General features: G+C 47.9%; 2 protein-coding genes across 5 annotated transcripts in view; one reads left to right on the top strand and one right to left on the bottom strand.

Annotated features, from left to right (window-relative positions):
• DUOX1 (dual oxidase 1) overlaps positions 1 to 9917 on the bottom strand; it is a 34047-nt gene extending 24130 nt beyond the window's left edge. For 2 of the 3 annotated variants that reach the window (XM_079126770.1, XM_079126772.1), the window contains exons 1-11: positions 9813 to 9916; positions 7939 to 8048; positions 5579 to 5662; positions 5233 to 5397; positions 4193 to 4380; positions 3860 to 4061; positions 3542 to 3708; positions 3078 to 3138; positions 2733 to 2829; positions 1228 to 1318; positions 70 to 172 (exon numbers count right to left, since the gene is read on the bottom strand). In XM_079126770.1, coding sequence (XP_078982896.1) covers positions 70 to 172; positions 1228 to 1318; positions 2733 to 2829; positions 3078 to 3138; positions 3542 to 3708; positions 3860 to 4061; positions 4193 to 4380; positions 5233 to 5397; positions 5579 to 5662; positions 7939 to 7996 — 1216 coding nt within the window. In that variant the 5' untranslated portion in view covers positions 7997 to 8048; positions 9813 to 9916. Of the gene's footprint in view, positions 1 to 69; positions 173 to 1227; positions 1319 to 2732; positions 2830 to 3077; positions 3139 to 3541; positions 3709 to 3859; positions 4062 to 4192; positions 4381 to 5232; positions 5398 to 5578; positions 5663 to 7938; positions 8049 to 9812 lie in introns of all 3 variants that reach the window. The other variant, XM_079126771.1, reaches the window with a different exon arrangement.
• Positions 9918 to 9989: 72 nt separating this feature from the next.
• On the top strand, positions 9990 to 20811 carry DUOXA1 (dual oxidase maturation factor 1). 2 transcript variants are annotated; one of them, XM_079128078.1, is made up of 7 exons: positions 9990 to 10052; positions 16612 to 16787; positions 17013 to 17070; positions 17722 to 17856; positions 18125 to 18338; positions 18610 to 18827; positions 19575 to 20811. In XM_079128078.1, the coding sequence occupies exons 2-7, from the start codon at positions 16641 to 16643 to the stop codon at positions 19829 to 19831; spliced, it is 1029 nt and encodes a 342-aa protein (XP_078984204.1). In that variant the 5' UTR covers positions 9990 to 10052; positions 16612 to 16640; the 3' UTR covers positions 19832 to 20811. The 2 variants fall into 2 exon arrangements, with proteins under 2 accessions (XP_078984204.1, XP_078984203.1); XM_079128077.1 differs by lacking the exon at positions 9990 to 10052 and adding an exon at positions 10585 to 10826.
• The last annotated feature ends 112 nt before the right edge of the window (positions 20812 to 20923 follow it).

Here is a 20923-nt window from a genome sequence, read left to right as displayed (position 1 = left end):
CTGGAGATCCAGCTGAACCTTCTCCCAGGGACCAGAGGTCCACAGCCTATAGGGAAAGCATCAGCTCACCTCGCACATCCTCAACCACCACATGGTCCTCTTTCTCAGCAATTTGGGAGGCCATACCCAGCAGCAGGGCATCCACATCTTCAGCACTTTTTAGGTTTGGGTTCTTTGGGGATGGGAGGAGAATCGGGAAGTGGCTAATGGAGTCAGATGTTAAACAGCCAGGCTCCCTCCACCACACCTTTCACATCCTTGGGCCCATCCAGGTCTGTCATTAACTCCTGGTGGGACATCCCTCTCCTGCAGGGCAATTCCCTGCTCAGAGTGAGTGATGTTCCCATCCAAAGCTCATGCTGCTGGAGACAGGTCTCTACAAGCAAAAGGGATCATAAAACTCTACTTCTATCTCAGACTTAACTATGGTTTGCAAAGGCTCTAGAACATCTAGGTCTTCATTCTTGTTCTGTTACTAACCAGCCATGTGGCTTTGGGAAAGTCACAGGATCTCTCCAAACTCAGTGTCCTCCCCTTAATAAAAGAGACTTGAGTGAAGGGTGCTTGCATAGGATGTCCAAATACCCAAGACTCTAGCTTTTATCCTCAGCACCACACACACAAAAGTGGGGGCAGGGGTCTCAGATTAGGAAGACACTGAGGCTTCTTTCAATTTAGCTGCAGGACTGATTCTACGCCTTCCTCTTCTCTCCTTGGCTCTAACCTTCCTTCCTGCCTTTGTAAACACTCACACAAATTATCCGATTTTGCTTTAAATTAATGGTCAAAGCTCTTTACCCATTGGCCTGGTTCGGATGGACAGACTTCCCCCCCATAAACTCAGAATCCCTTCTTCCTCACCACCCACACATACACACACATTCACACACTGCCCTAAGTGTGTCCAAATGGGAAATTTTCTTGGTGGGCTGGGATGGTTGGGGTATTTTTGGGGACCCAGATTTTTCAAGGAAGAGGAAAAAACCTAGAAGGGAGCAATGAATGTAGAATCACGCCTGCACTGCATGCGTCCCACAGTCTCTTAGTCCCAAGCTGAGGGTTAAGGATGAACTTTTGATCACGTCCCCCAGACTGCCTCCATCACCCCAGCCCACCCCTGCTGCCTACTCCAGCCCTCTTGCCCACCTTACCCACACACTCGCAGACAGAAACACACACAACATTCACACATATATACCCACCCACATATTCACCCCCAGCCCTGACCTCTCGACTCCAGTAGCTGTTGCAGACACGGAGAGCTCTGGAGAAACTTGCGTTCTGATTGACAATCCTCTGGAAATAGCAGCTGGCATTTCTAAAATGCAATGAGCAAAGGAGTGCTGACTTGGGCTATAGGATCCCAATGTCAGACATCAGCTCTGGTCTCTAATACTGTAGCCAGGGGACCCAGGCCACCCCCAGGTGGTATGTGGCCACCAGACCTTGAAAGGTCATAAACAATCTGAATTTCAGAAGTTCTCTCCCCTCATATTAGACCAAAAATCTAAAACTTAAGTCATAGAAAGTCTGTATGTTGATTTGTTGAAGCATTATCCATGAAAGACAGACAGAAAGAAAGGAAGGAAGGAAAGGAGGGAGGGAAAGAAATGCAGTCTGGTTGTACACTTTCAGTACAGAAGCATCTTTTTAAAGACTGATTCCTTGGATGGGGAGCCTGCCCGTTTGGAGGGCTTACACTGTGTGTGTGTGTGTGTGTGTGTGTGTGTGTGTGTGTGTGATTGTTTTTAAGATGAGATCTCCTTATGTTGCCAGAGTCTCAAACTCCTGAGTTCAAGTGATCCTCCTGCTTCAACCTCTCTAGTAAATGTGAACATAGGCACAAGTCACTGTACCCAGTTATATATAAGAATTTCTATTTCTATTTTCACACCTGATGCTGGGGATTGAACCCAGACCTTCTTGCATGCTACGCAAGTGCTTGATCACTGAGCTACATCCTCAGCCCTAAATATACTTTTAAAAAATATTTTAAAATTGTTCTTTTGAAACTATTTGTCTATGGATAATTCAATTGTCTATGATTTCTCGGTTTTCATCGGGCATACCCAGATATTGTTCTAGAGTAAGAAAATATAATCTATCAATTGTTTTAAGTTATAAAAAGTATAAAAAGTTAAAATGCTTCATTTTAATACACATTTGCTTTAATATATATTTTAAATTTCCCTTTGCATTTATTTTGGAACCAATATTTTTCTTCAGATTGCACACATTTTTAAAACTCCTTCCAAAAGCTTATAAATTCCATGTTCTGGGCTTATAGCTAAAAATGCCCTCAGTGTAGTGCCAAGATCTCAGGTTCAGACTGGTGGGCATTAAGACACCCTTTGAACCTCAGTTAACTCATTTTAATTGAAAGACAAATGTCTACACCAATTGCAGGAGTATGTATGTGAATGTGCTTAAAAACCTCCATGATTTTTTAAAATTTCTTAAGGAGTTGTAGATGGACACAATACCTTTATTTCATTTATTTTTATGTGGTGCTGAGGATCAAACCCAGTTCCCCACACCTGCTAGGCAAGCACTCTACCACTGAGCCAAAACCTCAGCCTGATATATGTTATTTAAAATTATGTTCTTTCCGCTTTATATTCACTATTGCCTGGAGCAACCGGCACACTTCAGACCGTCTTGAGGACTACTAGGGGCAAATTTTTCTCCATAACCTCACCCCTCCCAAAACACATTTGAACCCACTCCCTCACCTCATGTAGACGCCAGGGGGCACCATGGTGGAAAAGAACTGCTCAGAAGCCGCGACAAACTCCGGAGAGATGCTGGGGTCCAGAAAGGAGCGGTATCCTGAAGGTAAGGGAAGAAGAGGGGACACTGGAATTCGGTTTTTAAACGACCCATTCTACTCACTATTCCAGCCCGCAAAATATGTATACAATAAAAATATATTAAAATAATAATATATAATAAAATATATATGTGATACATAGTATATATTATAATAAAATATATAAATATATATCATATATGTAAATACACAAATCATCATGTATATAATCATGTATAATCATCATCCTCCCTCTGCATCCCCTCACCTGCATACTCCGGGGGCGTTTTCTGCAGGAAACTGGGCAGCCACTCATACAGAGCGATGTTCTGAGGGTCAGAAAGAGGAGAGAGGAGAGGCGAGTGTTGAACCTGGACCGGCCACCAGAGAGCTGAGCCCAGGGAAGACAGGTGCAGAGCCGAAGACCCGGCAGGAGCAGTCCCTGGACACGCAACTCAAACAGGAGCGGTGCCCCACAAGGAACAAGGAGAATGGGAGTGCGAGAATCGGTAAAAACAATCACGAGCAAATCTCTCCTGTAAGTAGCCTCCTTATCATTGATAGGGGCTTTTCCTAGACACTAGCTTCCTGGGAAGGAGAGCCCTCCAGGAAAGAGGCATTTCAGAGTGGGGGCGGACCCAGGACGAAAAGCCCCTATTCTGCTCTGCGGGGAAGCAGACTCTCCAGTGCACGCGCACGCGGGTGGGCAGCGGGGTGGGCGGGTCGGCTGACCTGGTAGGTGGCGATGACCTTCTTGCGCGCGTGCTGGAACAGCTCCTCGTCCCCCCAGTGCGGGTGCTCCCGCGCCAGCCTCTGCGCGCACAGATTGTGGTAGCGGAACCAGAGCAGGCCCAGCGCCTGCAGGAAGGGCTCTCGGTTCCCCCGCTCGGCCCCGAAGGCTGCGTCCAGGTGGGATGCACAGCAGGAGATGAGGCCCTGCGTGACCTCGGGGAACCCAAACTCACAAACCCCGGCCCGCCCTCGCTCCCACCCGCAGCCAACGCCCTGACGCCTCCAGCTCGCGCCCCTGTGCGGCCCCCGCAGCCTCACCGTACAGTCCCTGGGGTCCGCGCTGCCCCGTAGCGGGGTCTGGCGCGGTCCACATGAGCAGCGGGTCCTGGGAGTCCCGGGGGAAGGCGGGGTCGCGCCCCGACGCCAGCTGTCCTCCAGAGAAGCTCCGCAGAGCGTCGCTCCAGGAGTGAGAGGAGCCATAGATGGCGCTGCCGTCCAGCCAGCCGGTCACCTGGTTGGTCTGCGGGGGGCACGGGGTGGGCGTGCAGGGCTCAGAGAGCAGAGGCGGCTAAGAAGAGGTCTGCGGGTGGGCCCTGGGAGCCTCCCCTGCCCCAGGTCCAGCCCTGCAGCTGGCAGCCTGGCTGGCCTCACCAGGTCCCGGGGGTTGCTGGGGCTCTGTCCGGTCTCCGGGTCCCAGCGGCTCCTCTGGAAGGGTAGCACCACGTCCCCGCGCTGGTCGGGGTCGAACACGGGGTCTCCGGGCGGGATGTGGATATTGAGGAATTCGGCGGGACAGCCGGGCGTTTCCACACTCACCAAGTCTGACAGCACGTGGTAGCCTACCCAGAGTGCAGGAGGCAGTGCTAGAGTCAGCTGAGGGCCACTTCTTTCTTGCCTCAGGAGTCTAGTCCTTCTCTCTCTTGAAGCTTCAAGAGTCAGTAGTAGCCTTTATGGGCAAGTCCAAGCCTTGACCTCCAGAATTCCCTTTTAATCCTTTGTCTCTCCGGACCTGTCTGTGCCTACACCTGATCTAAGATGTTGTCTTTGTCAGTTTGGCCTTCTCCTTGGTAACTGGGAGGTGCTCAGTGCCTGTGTCTAGGCAAAAAGGTGTCAGCACCAGCTCCAACATGCGCAGCTGGGAGCCTCCCTGGAGGGCCTGCCAGCTTTAGGGGTAAGTCAGATGGGGTAGCTAGTATGAACAATATGGATGGTCAGCAGGAGGTGGGCCTGCCACCTGACCCTTCCCCCACATCTCTAAGGTCCATTTGCTAATACCCTTATTTAGACATCCTCTTAACCCTCTCTATTACAATGGGAACACTTCCCTGAACCTGTCCTGTGAGCCACTGGGGCAACAGGGTTCCATGAAGAGTCCCTACCAAATTATTTTCATGCTCCTCTACTCTCACTCCTATCAGCCAAATATGGGAGGGATGCTCCTTTCCTTCTGCCCACCTCTCCTCTCCCTACATGGGACAGATTTATGCCTCCCCCCATTGGACTTCACCTCATATGGATCTTCCCTCCCTCTACTTCCATCCCTACTCTACTCCATTGACTCTTCCTCCATCTCTCACCCTCACTTCTCAGACCCTCCATCACTTCTGTCCCCATCCCCTGACCCCTCTTCAGACACAGAGGTGTCCAGCTAACCCCCATTGGCCTCCCTCCTGATAGGCTGAGGTCCTCACCAAAAAAGAGGCCCAGTACAGTGCGGTTTCGCAGAGAGGCTTGCCCTGCAGGGCCCCTCATGGCAGTGTTACTAAGGTCTCGGGGGTTAGGCAGGTGTGGTTCTCCCAAGGGCTGGTACACGCCATCTGCATAGGTAGCTGGGACCAGACGCTGCAGCCGAGAGCCTGGTAGAAGAGAGATAAGGATAAGGATAAATCCTCAGGGAGCATTCTTGACATCTCTCCTAAGCTTCCCTCCATACCATGGAACTAAAACCTTGGAAATGGATGGCCTTTGCTGATACTTGCCAGCTCTCACCCCATACTAGTGAGTACCAGCCTGGCCCTGGCACTGGCTCTCACCTACCTTTGCTGCCCCATCTGTGTTCCATAAGGTTGTTGTACCACCCGTCAAATCGCTGCACCTCCCATGAAATGGGTTTCTGAGCTCCTGTGTGAGAAATGGAAGGAAGGGAGTGGCTGGGCAAGTCCTTGTGAGAGGCCAGGCAGGCCTGAAGGGAATGGGTCCTGTGAATCTGGCACTCAGAGCAGCGGAAGGTAGACCTACCCCAGATGTGGGAGGTGGCACAGAGGGAGAGACAAGGGCAAAGTCAGGTCCACACTCAAGCCCTATCTTTAAGCTGTTCAGTGGGGAAGACACTACCACTAAAACAAAGTAGCTGGAAGCAATGCCTGCTGACAGGTGGCCTCCAAAAGGAAGAACAGTGGCCATGTGGAAGAGAATGCAGGGTCTCCCATTCTCTTCATGCTTCAGATAGCAGGACAAAGAACATTCTTAGGCTGGGAGACACCGTACAGACAAAAATACCCACATTTTGACTTCCTTAGAGCCCCCTCTGTTAAAATCAGTTCCTTCAGCTTGTTCTAGGAGCCACTGGAACAAAAGAATTCCATGAAGAGTCCCTACTAGATTATTTCCATGCTCCAGCCTCTATCTACTCCCATCCCTACCCACCCAACCCCATCAGCCCAATAGGGAGCAGTCACACCCCATACCTGGGAAGGACAAGTCATTCTATGACCCATCCCTGAGCAGGAGCAGTCTAGAGAGGAGCCTGGCCCTTTCAGTTCAGCAGAGCCCAAGGCAGGGGTGCAGTACTGCTATTCTGGTCTTTTTCCCAGTTTCTTGGGTGGGACCTGGGACTGGACTGGTCATGCAGATGACCTTGCCCTTTCCCCCTCTGGGACATCTTGTTCCCCATAAAATTTCTGTTCTTGATGTTATTATACTTTCCAGAAAGTAGGGTATAGGAGGGAACACTCAGTTACGGGGGGAGGGGGGGGCAAAGCAAAGGGAAGGGCAGAAAAGGGAGGGTCCAGAATCAGGTGTGGGATGGGGATCTTTCTGGTCAGTAGATCAGATGATGACCAGGCAAATTGTTTTCTACCAAAGATTGTTCTCACCTCAAAGAACAGAGGAAAGGCCTCTTATCAGCCAGAGGAGACAAATTCCTCAGATCATGCTCTGACCAAGGATAGGATCTCTAAGCTACCCTGCTGCCTACATGTGTGCCTCTCCCCCACCCCCGCCACCCACCACCGCACACTCATTCACTCACCAGAGGATCAGGGAAGGAAAATGACTGAGGCTCTGGTGTTTGAGCAAAGGACTCGGGGCAGGGACGAGGACAGCCATACACATGTGATCTCTAAAATAAGATGAACTGGTGGCAGAACAAGGAGGGATCCTTCAGGGGAGCATACTGGATGAGTGTTTGTTAGAGATAAGAGGCAAGAGATGGTGAGAAAAGGAAACCCCAAGGTCAAGAAAAGGAGAAGCCTGGAAGGAAGATGAATGTGAGTAGCTCTGGTAAGGAAAAAACTTCAGGGAACATGTCACCATCTTGTCACTTCCAGTCAGGACAGAACATTCCATAAATTTTCTCCAATTCCTGTTTTTGTATCTCCCATCCCTAATGATCAGACTTGCTCTTTTTATTCTGTGGCACTATAAACCCACTTCCCTCCTCAGACACCTCAGACTGTAGTAAGAGACTATCCAAAGCTGAAGATAACAAGATATAACTCTAATGGATCATATTGGTTGGGGTTTTAAATATCGTTTTAAAACATTGGTGACTGCCCTTCAATTTAGGGTCCAATCTGACTCCAAGACCCTTTAGTATCTTGTGTGTCTTATCAATCCTTTCCCTTTTTTTTTTTTTTTTTGGTACTGGGAATTGAACCCAGGGGTGCTTAACCACTGAGCTACATCCCCACCCCTTTTTAAATATTTTTTTTATAGACAAAGTCTCACTAGTCTCATTAAGTTGCTTAGGGTCTTGCTAAGTTGCTAAGGCTAGCTTTGAACCCACAATCCTCCTGCCTCAGCCTCCCAAGCTGCTGGGATTACAGGCATGTGGCACCGCGACCAGTCCAATCTTTTCCTATTTTGAATCAGGGGCCCCTTAGTTTATGAAAAAAGAGAGAAGACAGAGGAGAGAGAAAAGGACCCCAAACTGGAAGGAATGACGTAGAAAGTGCTGACACACCAGCTCCCTAATTTCTGTATATTTGGGAATAATTTTCATTCCATTACCCATCAATTTATTCAACAGCTAGAAACACACATCTACCGTGTGCAGGACATTGTATCAATGAGGGCCTAAGGATATAGAGACAAATATGAGATAGCTGCTATTCTTGGGGGAGAGGATGCTGGGTTCCTCTGCTCATAGCCTTGATTCTCCTCTAATCTGTACTTACCCATGGGGGTCCATGGCCCAACCAGAAGTGTCCATGCAAGAGCCAGGTAGAAACCCATGATAAAAATGATAATAGAAACTCGGCTGTTAGAATACCTCAAAATGGAGACCCTAGGGAAAAAGAGAGGACAAAGAGAATGAGCCCCCGCTGTTCAGAAGAATCAGGCCAAGGTTTTTGCAGGCCCCTGTGAATCAAGACCAGGGACCAGGGCAAGGCTAGAACAGATCATAAAGAGCAAGAGACTAATTTGCTCCCAAGATTCTTTCATTGATTCAACAAATACTTAATGAGCATCCACTATATACCAGAAACTGACCTAGACACAGGAGAGTAAGTGAAGAACAAAACAAAACCCTGCCTTCATGGACTTTAACTTCTTCTGCTTAGTTGGAAAGCCTTGCTTTGACCCAGCTGACTGAAGAGTGTGTTCCTTGGACAGAGCTTTGCTTGGGGGCTGAGAGACTGAGCTGAGGTCTCAGTGCTGCTGCCAGTCCACTGTGGGCTGTTGAACAAGCCACTTATCTGATTGGATACTTGTTTTCTTCCAGTTATGGGAATAAATATACCTGAACTATTTACTTCCCAGCATGGTTGCCAAAATCAGATGTGAGATTAAGGTAGAATTCAAAGCAAGGAAAGTGACAGGTGTTATGCAAATGTGATATAGAGTAGGCTGGATCTTGGCTCCTCTAGGAAGACTAAAGAGGCGTGCAGTGCCAGGTGCTCATGTTTTAGGACTGGCTTCCCGCTGTCCTCCTGCAGGCCAACAAACCACCCAGGGACAACAGGGAAACAGAGGTAGCAGGGAACTCAAGCAGGGACTCCTGAGTGACCCAAGGAATGCCTAAGACCTCCTAAGGCAACCTGGAGACTGAGGGGAGGAGGTAGGGACTTAGGGAAAGCCCCTTCTACAACCAAACCTTAGTAGCCTTGGGACAGGTCATCTAGTCAGAAGAAAGAACCCAGGAAGTAACCTCATCCCCATTCCCCTTCTCCTACAAACAAATGATAAAACCTAGGCCCTGCCACAAAGTAAAAGCTCTGTGTTCATTCATTTCATCCTGCAGAGTATTCCAGAGGGTGGCCCTGGATAATGTACAAAAAGCTGGGCTCTGGATAGGTGGAACTGTATGACTAGATATGCTGGGGTGGCCACAGTGGTCCTTCCCTAATACAAATTGTCCTACCCCTTACCCTCTACCATCATGTTTTCAGGCTCCTGGGCCCCAAACACTAATGTACCACTCAATCCCACAGGGCATGCAGTAGGTTTTCAGGACAGGGTGTGTGGACATCCTAGAGAGGAAGGTGGGCAAGCTTAAATACCATTCCTTGTACACAGTAACGTGCGTGCAGTATCTTCCCAGCAGTGCGTCAGGGCTATGAAGCCTCAGGCAGTGGCAGAATCAGGGGGAGAACACCAGCCTGCCGGTTCTTACCCCACATGGCCACTTGTCCTAGAGTGGAGGCCCTGGGTGAGAGGAAGATGAGCTAAGGTTATATGAACTCCAAACTGGTCCCACGAGAGGGACAAGGGGGAAAGCTTGGACCCTAAGAGCCCAAAGTTTCCTCCTTGGCATGATGCGCTGGTGCCAGGAGGAGAATCTCAAAGCCCAAGTAAACTAGGTCACCCAACATTCCCAGATCCGGAAGAACCCAGTCTCTTAAAACTTTGGTGGGGCAGAGGACAAGTCAGAGCAGGGTCCATTTTAGCCTTAGGATAAGATTGGAAAGTGCAGTGGGGCAAGAATTCCCCTTCCCTCAAAAACATGGCCGAGATGGGGCTCCCTCCCTCGCCGCCCTGCCCTTGGAGTTCCCTTCCCTCCCCCGGAGCCACCAGGCCCGCGGGCTGGAGAAGTCCTCCTGGATCTGACCTTGGCCGTGTCGTCCCCCGATGCTTGGACTGTGGATTGACTCTGTCCTGGCTCCCAGCTGGACCCGCGAAGACCGCACTCGACTGGCTGCCTCTCCAGTTCTGAGCCGGGACAGGCGGGGCTGGGGGGTGAAGAGGGGACGCGTCCCGGCGCTGGGGCGGGGCGGGGCGGAGTGGGGCGGGATAGAAGCCCGCGCGCCGGGACCCGCCAAAGTGCTCTGCAGGGACACGGGCGCTCAAGGTGAGACTGCGTGGGTTCGCTGGGCTCAGGTGGGGCTGTCCCGTCGGTGTCCAGGGCTCGACTAGTGTGGCCATGTGAGCGGAAAAGGGCAAGACTGCCTCTACGAGTCCGATGAGGCTGAGGAGGAGGGTAGAAGACCAGGAGAGTGCGGGGCGGGCGAACTCTCCCCAAATTGTCTCCACACCTTCGGGTCTGGGCTGTAAGACCAAGAATATCAGCCAACGCCCACCCACAGATCAGGCTAGGCGTTCAAAAGAAAGCATGACCTGGGCTAAAACTCTCTGAGAGTCTGCGATTACTCCTTGCCCCGCAGTATGGGGTGTGATTTCCTGGGGGTCTCACTGCCCCGCGATCCGCACCACATCAGAGCCGGAACTGAATCACTAGGTTTGCGCTGGAGCTGCCCTGGGTGCTGGGCATGGGGACAGGGAAATGGCAGAGAAGGAGGGGTTTTAGGGATGGCTGCGGAGGGGACAGACACAGGGATAGCACAGTCCTAGCGCGCTGGTCCCTCCCCTGCGAGGCCGGGTGGGAGGCAACAATGCAAAGCCTCGGGCGCGGTCTGAGAAGTTTGGGAATGATTGAAGTTGGGGGCGGGGAAACATCCAGTGGTTTATCCGGCCACAACTTGGTCTTTAATTGAGTTAGGAGAGGAGTGGGGGCTGGAAGGGAGCCACCCCGGGAGAAAGGCGCTTTTGGTGACAGAACGTCTGGATCAGGTTCCTCCCTACTCTTACTCCCGGGAGCACTGCGTGTGAGGTTCCACGGGAAGAGGTGAGCGACGCGAATTGCCACGCATGCACTATTTGGAAGAGCAGAAGGCAGGGAACCATGGTCTGGGAGTGGATGGGGAAGTATGTGGCAGCTAGGGTCTGGGTGGTCCGGGTGGATTTAGAGGTCTTGAGGTGCTGCTCCCGCACCCGCCCCTAGGGGCGCACTTCCTGAGTCCACCCAAACCAAATTCAGATCAAGTGGGAGGGTTTTTTTGTTTATTTTATTTTATTTTACTTTATTTGGTTGTTTGGTTTTTGTTTTTTTGTGTGTGCTTTGTTTGTTTGTTTGTTTGTTTGTTTTGTGGTGCTGAGGATAGAACCCAGTGCCTCACACGTGCTAGTCAAGTGCTCTAATACTGAGCCACAACCCAAAGCCTCAAGTAGGAGTTCCTGAAGGAGAAAGACTGGTAAGAAATTAAGGCAAGGAAAATCCCACAGAACCACGAAAGTCACAAGGTTTACAAACACTGACTCCCTATCCTCTCTAAACTGAAGTCTGGATAGGTTGGGTTACATGATTCCCCACCCCTGAGTTTCTTACCACATCAGCCTTTTCTGGGGAATCTTCCCAATCCACTTTTCAGATCTTGTTCTCTTTCTCCACCTAATGCCTACTTTAGTGCTACAATAACAACAACAACACATACACACATGCACACACACACACCTTACTGAAGAGAAAAGACAGGATAGGAATTCCTGACAGGTCCCCTTAGCTAGCCAGAGTTACACATTCCATCCCAACCAGAGACACAAACCATCACATTCCAGTAGCTATGCATCACCAATCAGATCTCTTGGCAACTTCGGTCATTCACTCCTCCTTTTTAGGGAATTAGTAGCTCTTACTCTATGGATTCCAGCAGGTGGGCAGGGGGAAGACTTTTCTTAGAGCTTGATGGAAGAAGTTCCATCAAACTCTAAGAAAGATCACAGAGCAGTAACAAAGCACATGACTTTGATGAAAAGGAGCATACTAGACTGATTTTCTTCATGACTGTAACTTTATCTCACACTCACCCTTATACACACACCAAAACCCCACTTCATCCTGTGGTAGGTAAGGACTGGATAACTGCTTCTGAAATACAGCTGAGCATGAGAAAAGACTTTAATACCTAAGGGGAGTACAGGCAAGAAGAATGGTACCTCTCCTCTTCCCTGAAGTGCATAATTGGCCCATTCAAAGCTGAACAAGTTTCCTAATTTTATCACAGGGACCACTAGTGGAATAACATAGATGTCTGTGTTACTGAGCATGTCAGTGTCTGGGTGCCTCCTTCTTGTGTCTGTGTCTCTGTTTAAGTAAAGGTGTAGGTGTGTGTATGATTGTGTCTTGTGTCTATTTATATCAATATGTACTATGGATATATAGCAGTCATCATGGTAAGCTAGGGGAGAAGTGGGTCAAGTTAATATTGACATGAGATTTTGCCATATTAGAATCAATTCTACTGTCAGACCCTACTTGTCAGTCAGGGAGAAAGATGGTCCCAAGGGAATCTCAAACTCTGTAAGAAAAGTAGGATTTCTGGGTGTAGAGACTACTTATTTCAGTCCTACCTCTTCATGTAGTAGCCCTATTAACTTAATAAAATAGCTCCGATTAGGATTGGGGTCATGAAATATTAACTTTAAATTGAGCTATCTAAATTAAGGAAGACCACAACCAGAAGAGATTAAGCAAAACAAATTTTATTCACCAACTGTCTTTTTGCTTTAGTCATCTTTAATAGGTATTTTGGGGAACTGGAAATAAGTTAACAATGTCCTTCTGTACTTTAGGTATAGAAAACCTTTTGTTACTGTTTCTTTGAAGCATCATGCTAAGAGAGATGAGCCATTCTTGTAAAACATTTATAACATCTCATTAAAATAAATGCAGGAATAATACTAATAAGCAACCCTGGCCAAAATGCATTACATTATTTATTATTTGCTTATATTGCAAATATTTGTTTTTGACCTTGCCATCAACAACCTTGCCTTATCTTCCTATCTTATTAACCATAATATTCTACATTTTATAGCCCTTCCTCCTATAACCTTTCACAAAAAATATGATGGCTTCCATCTAGGTGTTCTAAATAAAAGAATTTTTTTTAAACCCATAAACATCTGCTTCAAAATAAAGGTCCTATCACATATTTTACAACACAATTCAATTCACAAATTCTTAAGTACTCATTTTTAACTAGAGTTGAAGAGTATGTTTCCGATTCAATTCAACATGAACATTTATGCTTGGGTCTTATAGTTAATGTGGTCTGAAAGTATAGTATAGTGTAATGACGGAGCATAGCTCCCTCTTGTGTGAGAAATCAGAAGAAGGCTGTGAGAAGAACTCATTCGTATTCATTCTTTTGATTCAGAGCCTGATCAGTATATGTTACATGCAGGAGAGGCAAAGATGGAAAGATTAAGTCCCTGCCCTCAAGGAAATTAGAGTCTAATGGGGAGAGATTGTTCAAATAATTAGGGTACACTGTAATTATTGTGATCATGGAGATATGCTTAAAATGCACTCAGAATGTTAGACTAGGGAACATCCACATAGGCCCAGTGGCATCAGAGGAAACTTCACAGAGGAGTTCATACAAGCTGAGACTTGACATGAAAGGTAGTGAAAGCATTTCGGGCAGAGGAAACAGCATATACAAAGCAGGAAGGCTTGAAAGAGCACATCGGATTCAGGGAGAGGCAAATAGTTCAGCACGGCAAAGGCTGAAGTTGGAGAGATGGTGGGTATGTGTGTGTGTGCGTGGGGGGGGTGACGACCAGATCACAGAGCACTTTTTATGTAATAGTGAGAAGATTAGATTTTTTTCCAGAGCAGAGAAGAAAACTGATTATATTTACTTAATAGAAAAATTATCCTGGTACCAGGCAGAGGGCATGACTAAATTAGGGCAGAGGCGGTAGGGAAGGAAATGCATGAGTATTTCAAGAACTACTTAGAAAGTAAGGTGGTCTTGGTTCTGCTTATTTGGTTAATGAATGGTGACGCTGCCAAAAAAAAAACAAAGAAAATAGAGTAAACACCCAGGTAGGGATGGTGTATTCTGTTTGGGACCTGATAAATTTGAGGCAGCAAAGAAACATCCAACTGAAAATATCCATGAAATAGTTGGCCCTTCTCAGTATGGAGGAGAGACATTTGAGAACTATCAGCCATGGGAATGGGTGAGATTGCCCAGGGAATCTTCAATAGTGCTAAAAGAAAAGGACCAAGGCAGAGTCCTGGGGAGCATAACATTTAATAGGGAGGAAGAAGAACTAGCAGAGGAACCAAGAGAGGGATGGCCAAAGACAGGAGGCCGAGGAGAACATGGCATCATAGAGGTCCAAGGAGTAAAAGTATTGAAGAGAGAGGGTGTGTTTTGCAGAAAGTTCAAGAAATACCACAGAAAGTTCAAGAAGGATGCAAAGTGAGAATTTCCCTTTGATTTATCACTTAGTAACCTAAAAAGCAAGGATGAGGAAAAGATTGCAATATGTTGAAGAACTAAGAACTAAGGCAGTGGAGACACCAACATACACCATTCTTTCAAAAAACCTGCTATGAAAGGAATAACATGGTAGCTAGAGGGAACCAGAAGACCAAGAAAGAAGGCTTCTTTTCTTTGTTTTCTTAAAATGAAAGAAATATGAATATATCTTTGGGAGAAGGAACTGACAGAAAGAAAACCTGGAAAGTTATAAAGGGGAAAAGGAATAATTGATGATCAAGGTGGTGGAGAAAGCAAGCAGAAGTGGAGAGAGCCCAAGAGAATGGATTTGCAGAACTGGAGAGAAGAATAACACCTACTCCTGTGAAATGGGAGAGTTGAACACTTAAGAACAAAGCAAAAACTTCATGTTAAGACTGAGACTCAGAGGTTGTGTGAGTTGCTCAAAAGACAGGATTAAAAGTTAAAGCCAGGGCTAGGGTTGTAGCTCAGTGGTAGAGCGCTTGCCTAGCATATGTGAAGCCCTGGGTTTGATCCTCAGCACCACATAAAAATAAATAAAATTCAGATATTGTGTCCATCTATAACTTAAAAGATTTGTCTGACAGTATATGATCCCCTCAGACTGCATGAGGAGGTAACCAGCTTAAGAGAGGGGCAGGTTGGGAGCAGGGTTGTATTTATTGTAAGAATTCCAGCATTAGAACTAGAAGGAATCTGGAGTTCATCCTATCCAGTTGCAGATGAGGAAATTTCAGACCAGAGAGCTCATCCCCTGCCTACTGTTATGCTATTAGTCAGTGGAGAACTAGACCCTGAACTGATTCCAGTCCATGATTCTTTCCAAGAAAAATTGGCAAAAGTGATAAAGGGAGTAATAAAATGTTCCCTTCTTCACAAACCAGTAGCTTGTTTGTTCTCAACACTAATCTCAATCTCATTCTCATAATGACCCTGTGAAGTAGGTATCACTATCTCCATTTTTCAGCAAAACCAGGTCTCTGTGGAGGTCAAGTAAGTTGCAAGATGTAGAGGCAAAATTCAAACTGCCTGAAGCTGCTTGACTCCAAACTTATTCTTTTCACCATATCACTAAACAAGTCATTGCATGGCAGACTAGGTTACAAAGCCTCCTGAGCAAACTGAGACCCCAGTACACATCGCAGCAAAGTGAGCAGAACTTGGATTTATAATTCCAAGATGCTTCACACACACACTGTGTGTGTGTGTGTGTGTGTGTGTGTGTGTGTGTGTGTGTGTGTGTGTGTGTGTGTTGCTGGGGATTGAATCCAGGGCCTTATGCTTGTGAGACAAGCACTCTACCAACTGAGCTATAACCCCAGCCCCACACACACATTTTGACATCTCTGAAATTGGGGTGTCTTACCAATCAGGGCTACCATGGTTTAATTGACAGTACTTTCTTTTCCTTTCTCTGTGGTATGTAAACTAATAACGTGTCTTCCAACTAGTTCTGTCTGAGATCTAACTAAACACATTAGGTTCAGGTGCCATTTCCCCAATATCTTTAAAGAGACAAATTGGAGTTAAACAAGCTCTGAGATCAGGAAACAGACAAGCTCAAAGCCAGATCTTAAGGTGAAATGGCCCAGGAATTTGAATTGAAGAGAAGGCTCAATGCTGATGATGAATGGAATAGAAGAATCTCTGGGCCCAGCACTGTGCCTGGCAGTGCCCTATTGGTGCTTATTCAGGTGAACTCAAGCTCAGAACAGGAACCAGAACAGGAACCAGGGTGCTTGAGAAAGCTAGACAGAATGATGTGGACAGTGCAAGGTCTGAGGATTAGTCCTTTGCTATACATGTAGCACAGCTATTTGACCTTTTTTCTTCAGTTTCTGAAGAAGTCAATCTTTTTTTTTTCTTTCTTTTTTTTTTTTGTAATCTGTACTATCTTTTACCTTTATGCCTTCATTTGATAGTAAATATAGCTCTTTTGTTCTCTTTGATCTTTATGCTTGTGCTAGAGGCCTAAGGGAGATAAAGGAGAATTATATTTCTTAAGACAGCCCCAGAAGAAATAGAAGCCTCAAGGGTAATGGTGGCATTGATTTAGGGAACCAGGGGATTAGGAAGGGACCGTGGGGGCAGCAGAGACTGATTGCCAGTGCCCTAATTCTGTCACAGCCAAAAAATGGAGTGATGGAAGGCTGAGGGGCAATAGAATGGCAGTAGTGGTGGAGTCTGCTAAGGCACTAAGAGGTAAGCTTGAGAGAAGAGGGATCTGATCTGGTTTATTCCTTGATGCGTCTCCAGCATTAAGAATAGTGCTGGTGCATAGAGAGCACTCAGTAAATGTCTACTGTTTTTGTACAGCATTGGCTCCTCTGCTAACCCCCACCACAATGGCTGCTTTTGGACATACATTTCCTTTCTATGCTGGCCCCAAGCCAACCTTCCCAATGGACACCACCCTGGCTGTCATCATTACTATCTTTCTGACTGCACTGGTCACCTTTATCATCATCCTGCCTGGCATTCGGGGCAAGACGGTAAGAAATAAACACAGCCCTGGACACCCTGCCCCAGAGAGACCTCATCCTCAGAATAAGGGATCCAGATGTTCTATACCCAGGCTCAGACCTATTATATGTCAGACACTCTGATCTCAATTGACCAAGTGGCTCAGAATCCCTGCCCTCCCCAAGTGTGCAAGGAGAAAGGGTGGACTTGGAAGGAGGGCACTGCTTACTAAACTCACCCACCCTGTGACTCAGAGGCTGTTCTGGCTGCTGCGGGTGGTGACCAGCTTATTCATCGGGGCTGTGATCCTGGGTGAGTGCCAAGCACCGCTGACTTGGGTAGCCGCCTCCGTCCTGAGAAGTTACCTCAGCAGCCTGCTTCCCCTCTCCCCATTTCTCCACAGAGGCCTATTGACCCTTCCCACAACCCCTCTCTCACCATGGCCTCATCCTCTTAATCTTACCCTTACCCTTGCCCACTAAGGTGCTAGCCAGGTAACCCTTCTAGATGTGTCCCCTCAATCTTCTTTTTTTTTTTTTTTTTTCCAGTTATAATGAACATGGGCAGAAGTCCTCTGGGGACAAGAGCAAAGAAAACAGGGGAGGGCTGCTTGCTTAATTTTTGGTTAAGATTAGGCTAAAAGAAGAGGTAGAAGTCCCCTATGTTCGAGTAAGCTGTGTCTGCCTGTCATGGTTTAGGTTAATGCTTCCTTCCTCAGATGCCTTACTAACTGCCTTTAAATGTGGGTGGGAAGAAGCAGAATGTGAGCATGGGAAGTCTTAGATTCTGATCCATTTATTCCTCCTACATCAATGGCTGGCTAACTATGAGCCAGATCTCAGGCTAGTTAATGGGTACACAGTTGTGACCAATAGACACATGGACCCCTGTAGCTCTCCTTTTGACTAACCCACAATGCCCAGACCTCCCTGAGTTTTCATATATCCAACTCCCCAACCCCAGCTGTGAATTTCAGTTCTGAGTGGTCTGTGGGCCAGGTCAGCACCAACACAACATACAAAGCCTTCAGTCCAGAGTGGATCAGCGCCGACATTGGGCTGCAGGTCGGGCTAGGAGGAGTCAACATCACACTCACAGGTGAGGGAGGGCTCTTACCTGTGAAGGAGGGGGAAGGATCTGCTCTGTACCTTTGATATGGATCTATTTTGATATGGTCAAAGACTATACCATGCCTGGCATTGGGTTAGGAGGGTATTGGGTTCTGGGGCATGCTGGATTCAGAACTGTCTTCTCTCAGTTGAGATCAGCTCCTGGCCTTCTGCCCAATGAGGGTGAGCTGCTACTCAGGCAAGTACCCTACTTTAGATCTTGGGTCCCTTCTGAGCACAGCTGCCCTATTCCATAGGGATCCCGGTGCAACAGCTAAATGAGACCATTAATTACAATGAGAAGTTCACCTGGCGCCTGGGTGAGAACTATGCTGAGGAGTATGCAAAGGCACTGGAGAAGGGGCTGCCAGATCCTGTGCTCTACCTTGCTGAGAAGTTCACCCCTCGCAGCCCATGTGGCCTGTACCACCAGTACCGCCTGGCAGGACACTATGCCTCAGCCATGCTGTGGTAAGCATGGGAAGGGGATGGGACAGGGTTCCTACTGGCCTAGACCCAGAAATAAGGTTTCTACCCATCTCTTCTCCACTCATGTGGATATCCAATGTGGGATGGGCTGACTTCAGTCACCATGGTACCTGGTTGGGAAACCCATGGGCAGGAATTCCTGCTTCACATATTTGGGGCATCTTTGGGTCCCTGGGCCTCAACCTTGTCCCCTCCAGCCTTGCCACCAGGTGGAGGTGGGTGGGCCAGTCCTCACTGGGTCCTGGCTCTCCAGGGTGGCATTCCTTTGCTGGCTACTGGCCAATGTGATGCTGTCCATGCCTGTCCTGGTCTATGGTGGGCACATGCTGCTGGCCACAGGCATCTTCCAGCTGTTGGCCCTGCTCTTCTTCTCTACGGCCACATCACTCACCCCACCCTGTCCCTTGCGCCTGGGCACTGCTGTACTGCATACTCACCACGGGCCTGCATTCTGGATCACACTGACCACAGGTGAGACCTACCCCCTAAAGACAGGTAGTGGAGGGCTCAGAAGGGAGTCAGGGACCATAATATTGATGGGTTTTAGAGTTCTTTTCTAGGGCCTAAGATGCTCTTGCCCTCTTTAATTTGTATCCCTCTTATATCCCTCATCCCCTGGGTTTCTTTCTCCAGTGCCACTTCCTCTCCCCCCTCATATGTGCTCCCCCACCTGTGTCTTCTGTCTGTCATGTCCCTTATCCCCTCTCTCATTACCCAACTCTTTCCCAAATCTTCCAACTCCATGTCTCCTTCCACTTCCCCCAAACACGCTTCTCTGTGTCCTTAATCCTTAGAACCTTGTATGTCCCTGCTTCACACGACCCTAAATTGTCCTTTCATGCAGTTTTATTCCCTCCTATCCCACTGCATCTACCCCCTCATGTCCTTCCCATGCCTCCTTTTTCAGAGTCAGTCTCTCTCTCTCTCTCTCTTTTCTCTCTCTCTCTCTCTCTCTCTCTCTCTCTCTCTCTCTCTCTCTCTCCCTCTCCCTCTCTTCTGGGATACAACTAAAAGAGCACAGGACTAGGAATCTGTAAACTCAAGACAACAGACACAATATCCATAACACCCTAAGCCATGTAACCCCTCTGAGCCCAAATTGCCCTGAAGGAGGGCCCCAGGCCTCCCTTAGAGTTGTTCTGATATTCCTGGGAGAAGATGTCCTTGGGGAGGTTGTTACTAGCCCTAAGGCAAGACACCTGTTGCCCTCACCCTCAGGACTGCTATGTGTGCTGCTAGGCCTGGTCATGGCAGTGGCCCACAGGATGCAGCCCCACAGGCTGAAGGTTTTCTTCAACCAGAGTGCAGAGGAGGACCCCAAGCTGGAGTGGAGTCCTGAGGAAGGAGGGCTCCTGAGTCCCCGCTACAGGTCCACGGCAGAGAGTCCAGAGCCCCAGGGCATTCCTCTGTCAGAGGAAGTCTCTGATGCATGCTGTAAAGAGGAGCACCCTGGAGATACCAACTGTGCCTTATAATGCTCCTCTCTCCAGGCAGCTACCTGGATTTCCATCCTGACTCCAGACATCATTGGTGCCCCACAAAATCACAAAACTGCTCTCAGGGTGGGTTGTGTTAGATCTCTAAGTAATCATCTGCAGGTGGAGTGGGAAAAGAAGCCTCTATCTATGGATGTTTTAAAAAAAATGAAACAAAAAGTCCTAAGATGATGAACAATGTTGCTGTTGCCATGGTGAGACCAATCAGGGCAGCCTCTATTTTTGCACAGCCTTTCCTAGATGCTTTGCCTCTTCAAGGTGCCATTAATTGCAACCCAACTTCATTCACAAGGAACATGTGGGGAGGGACGGGAGTTATAGTGTCATTCTCCTAGGAACCCCCTCACTCTCAGCACCTCTTTTATTTTTCCTTTCTCCTTGTTTTCTGGGTCCCTTTTGTTCTTCTTTTACTTTCCTGGCTTGTGTGGCCTCTTGATCTGCATTGGAAAGAAGAGGCCAAACATCTTATCCCACTTCTTACATTAACCAGTTGTGCCACATTCTTTTTGAACTTCGGTTCTCAAATATGCTAAGGGTTTACCAAGGAGCTTAAACAAAAACAGTCCCAGGATATATATTTTTAATGCTTTGCTGGCATTTACTTTGACCCTTAGATACCACCCAAAAGAAACCAATTGTAAGAGTCAGTGAAGAAACTCCAAACTCCTATTCCTTCCCAGTCCAGATGGGACGCAAAGGGTAATCCAGGTGGGAGTGTGACTTACCTGGTTACTGAGACCTACAGCCCACCTTGGGCGGCTCAGGAAGACGCCGGTGCGGGTCAGTTCCCTTTCGGCTTCACTAGAGGGCGCCCCTCTCCCAAAACCTATCGTAGGTTACTCTAGTTTCTCCAGCCGGGGAGAATCCGCTTTCGCAGCAACGCAGAGTGCACAATACTAAATAGTCTCCAGCCCAACAAAGCCTTCCGAGGGCTTGTCCTCCAAGACCATAGAGAAACCATGCATATTAATGAAGAAAGAGGTTAAAAAAAAAACTAAAAAATAAGTTTATTTATCACTCATTTGGAGATGTCTTTCCTAGTGCATGCGCCTTCCTTTCTCTACGCATCAC

The sequence above is a fragment of the Sciurus vulgaris genome, assembly GCF_902686455.1.
Source record: "Sciurus vulgaris genome assembly, chromosome: 2".
Taxonomy (NCBI): Eukaryota; Metazoa; Chordata; class Mammalia; order Rodentia; family Sciuridae; genus Sciurus; species Sciurus vulgaris.
This window is presented reverse-complemented; position numbering and strand designations above follow the sequence as displayed.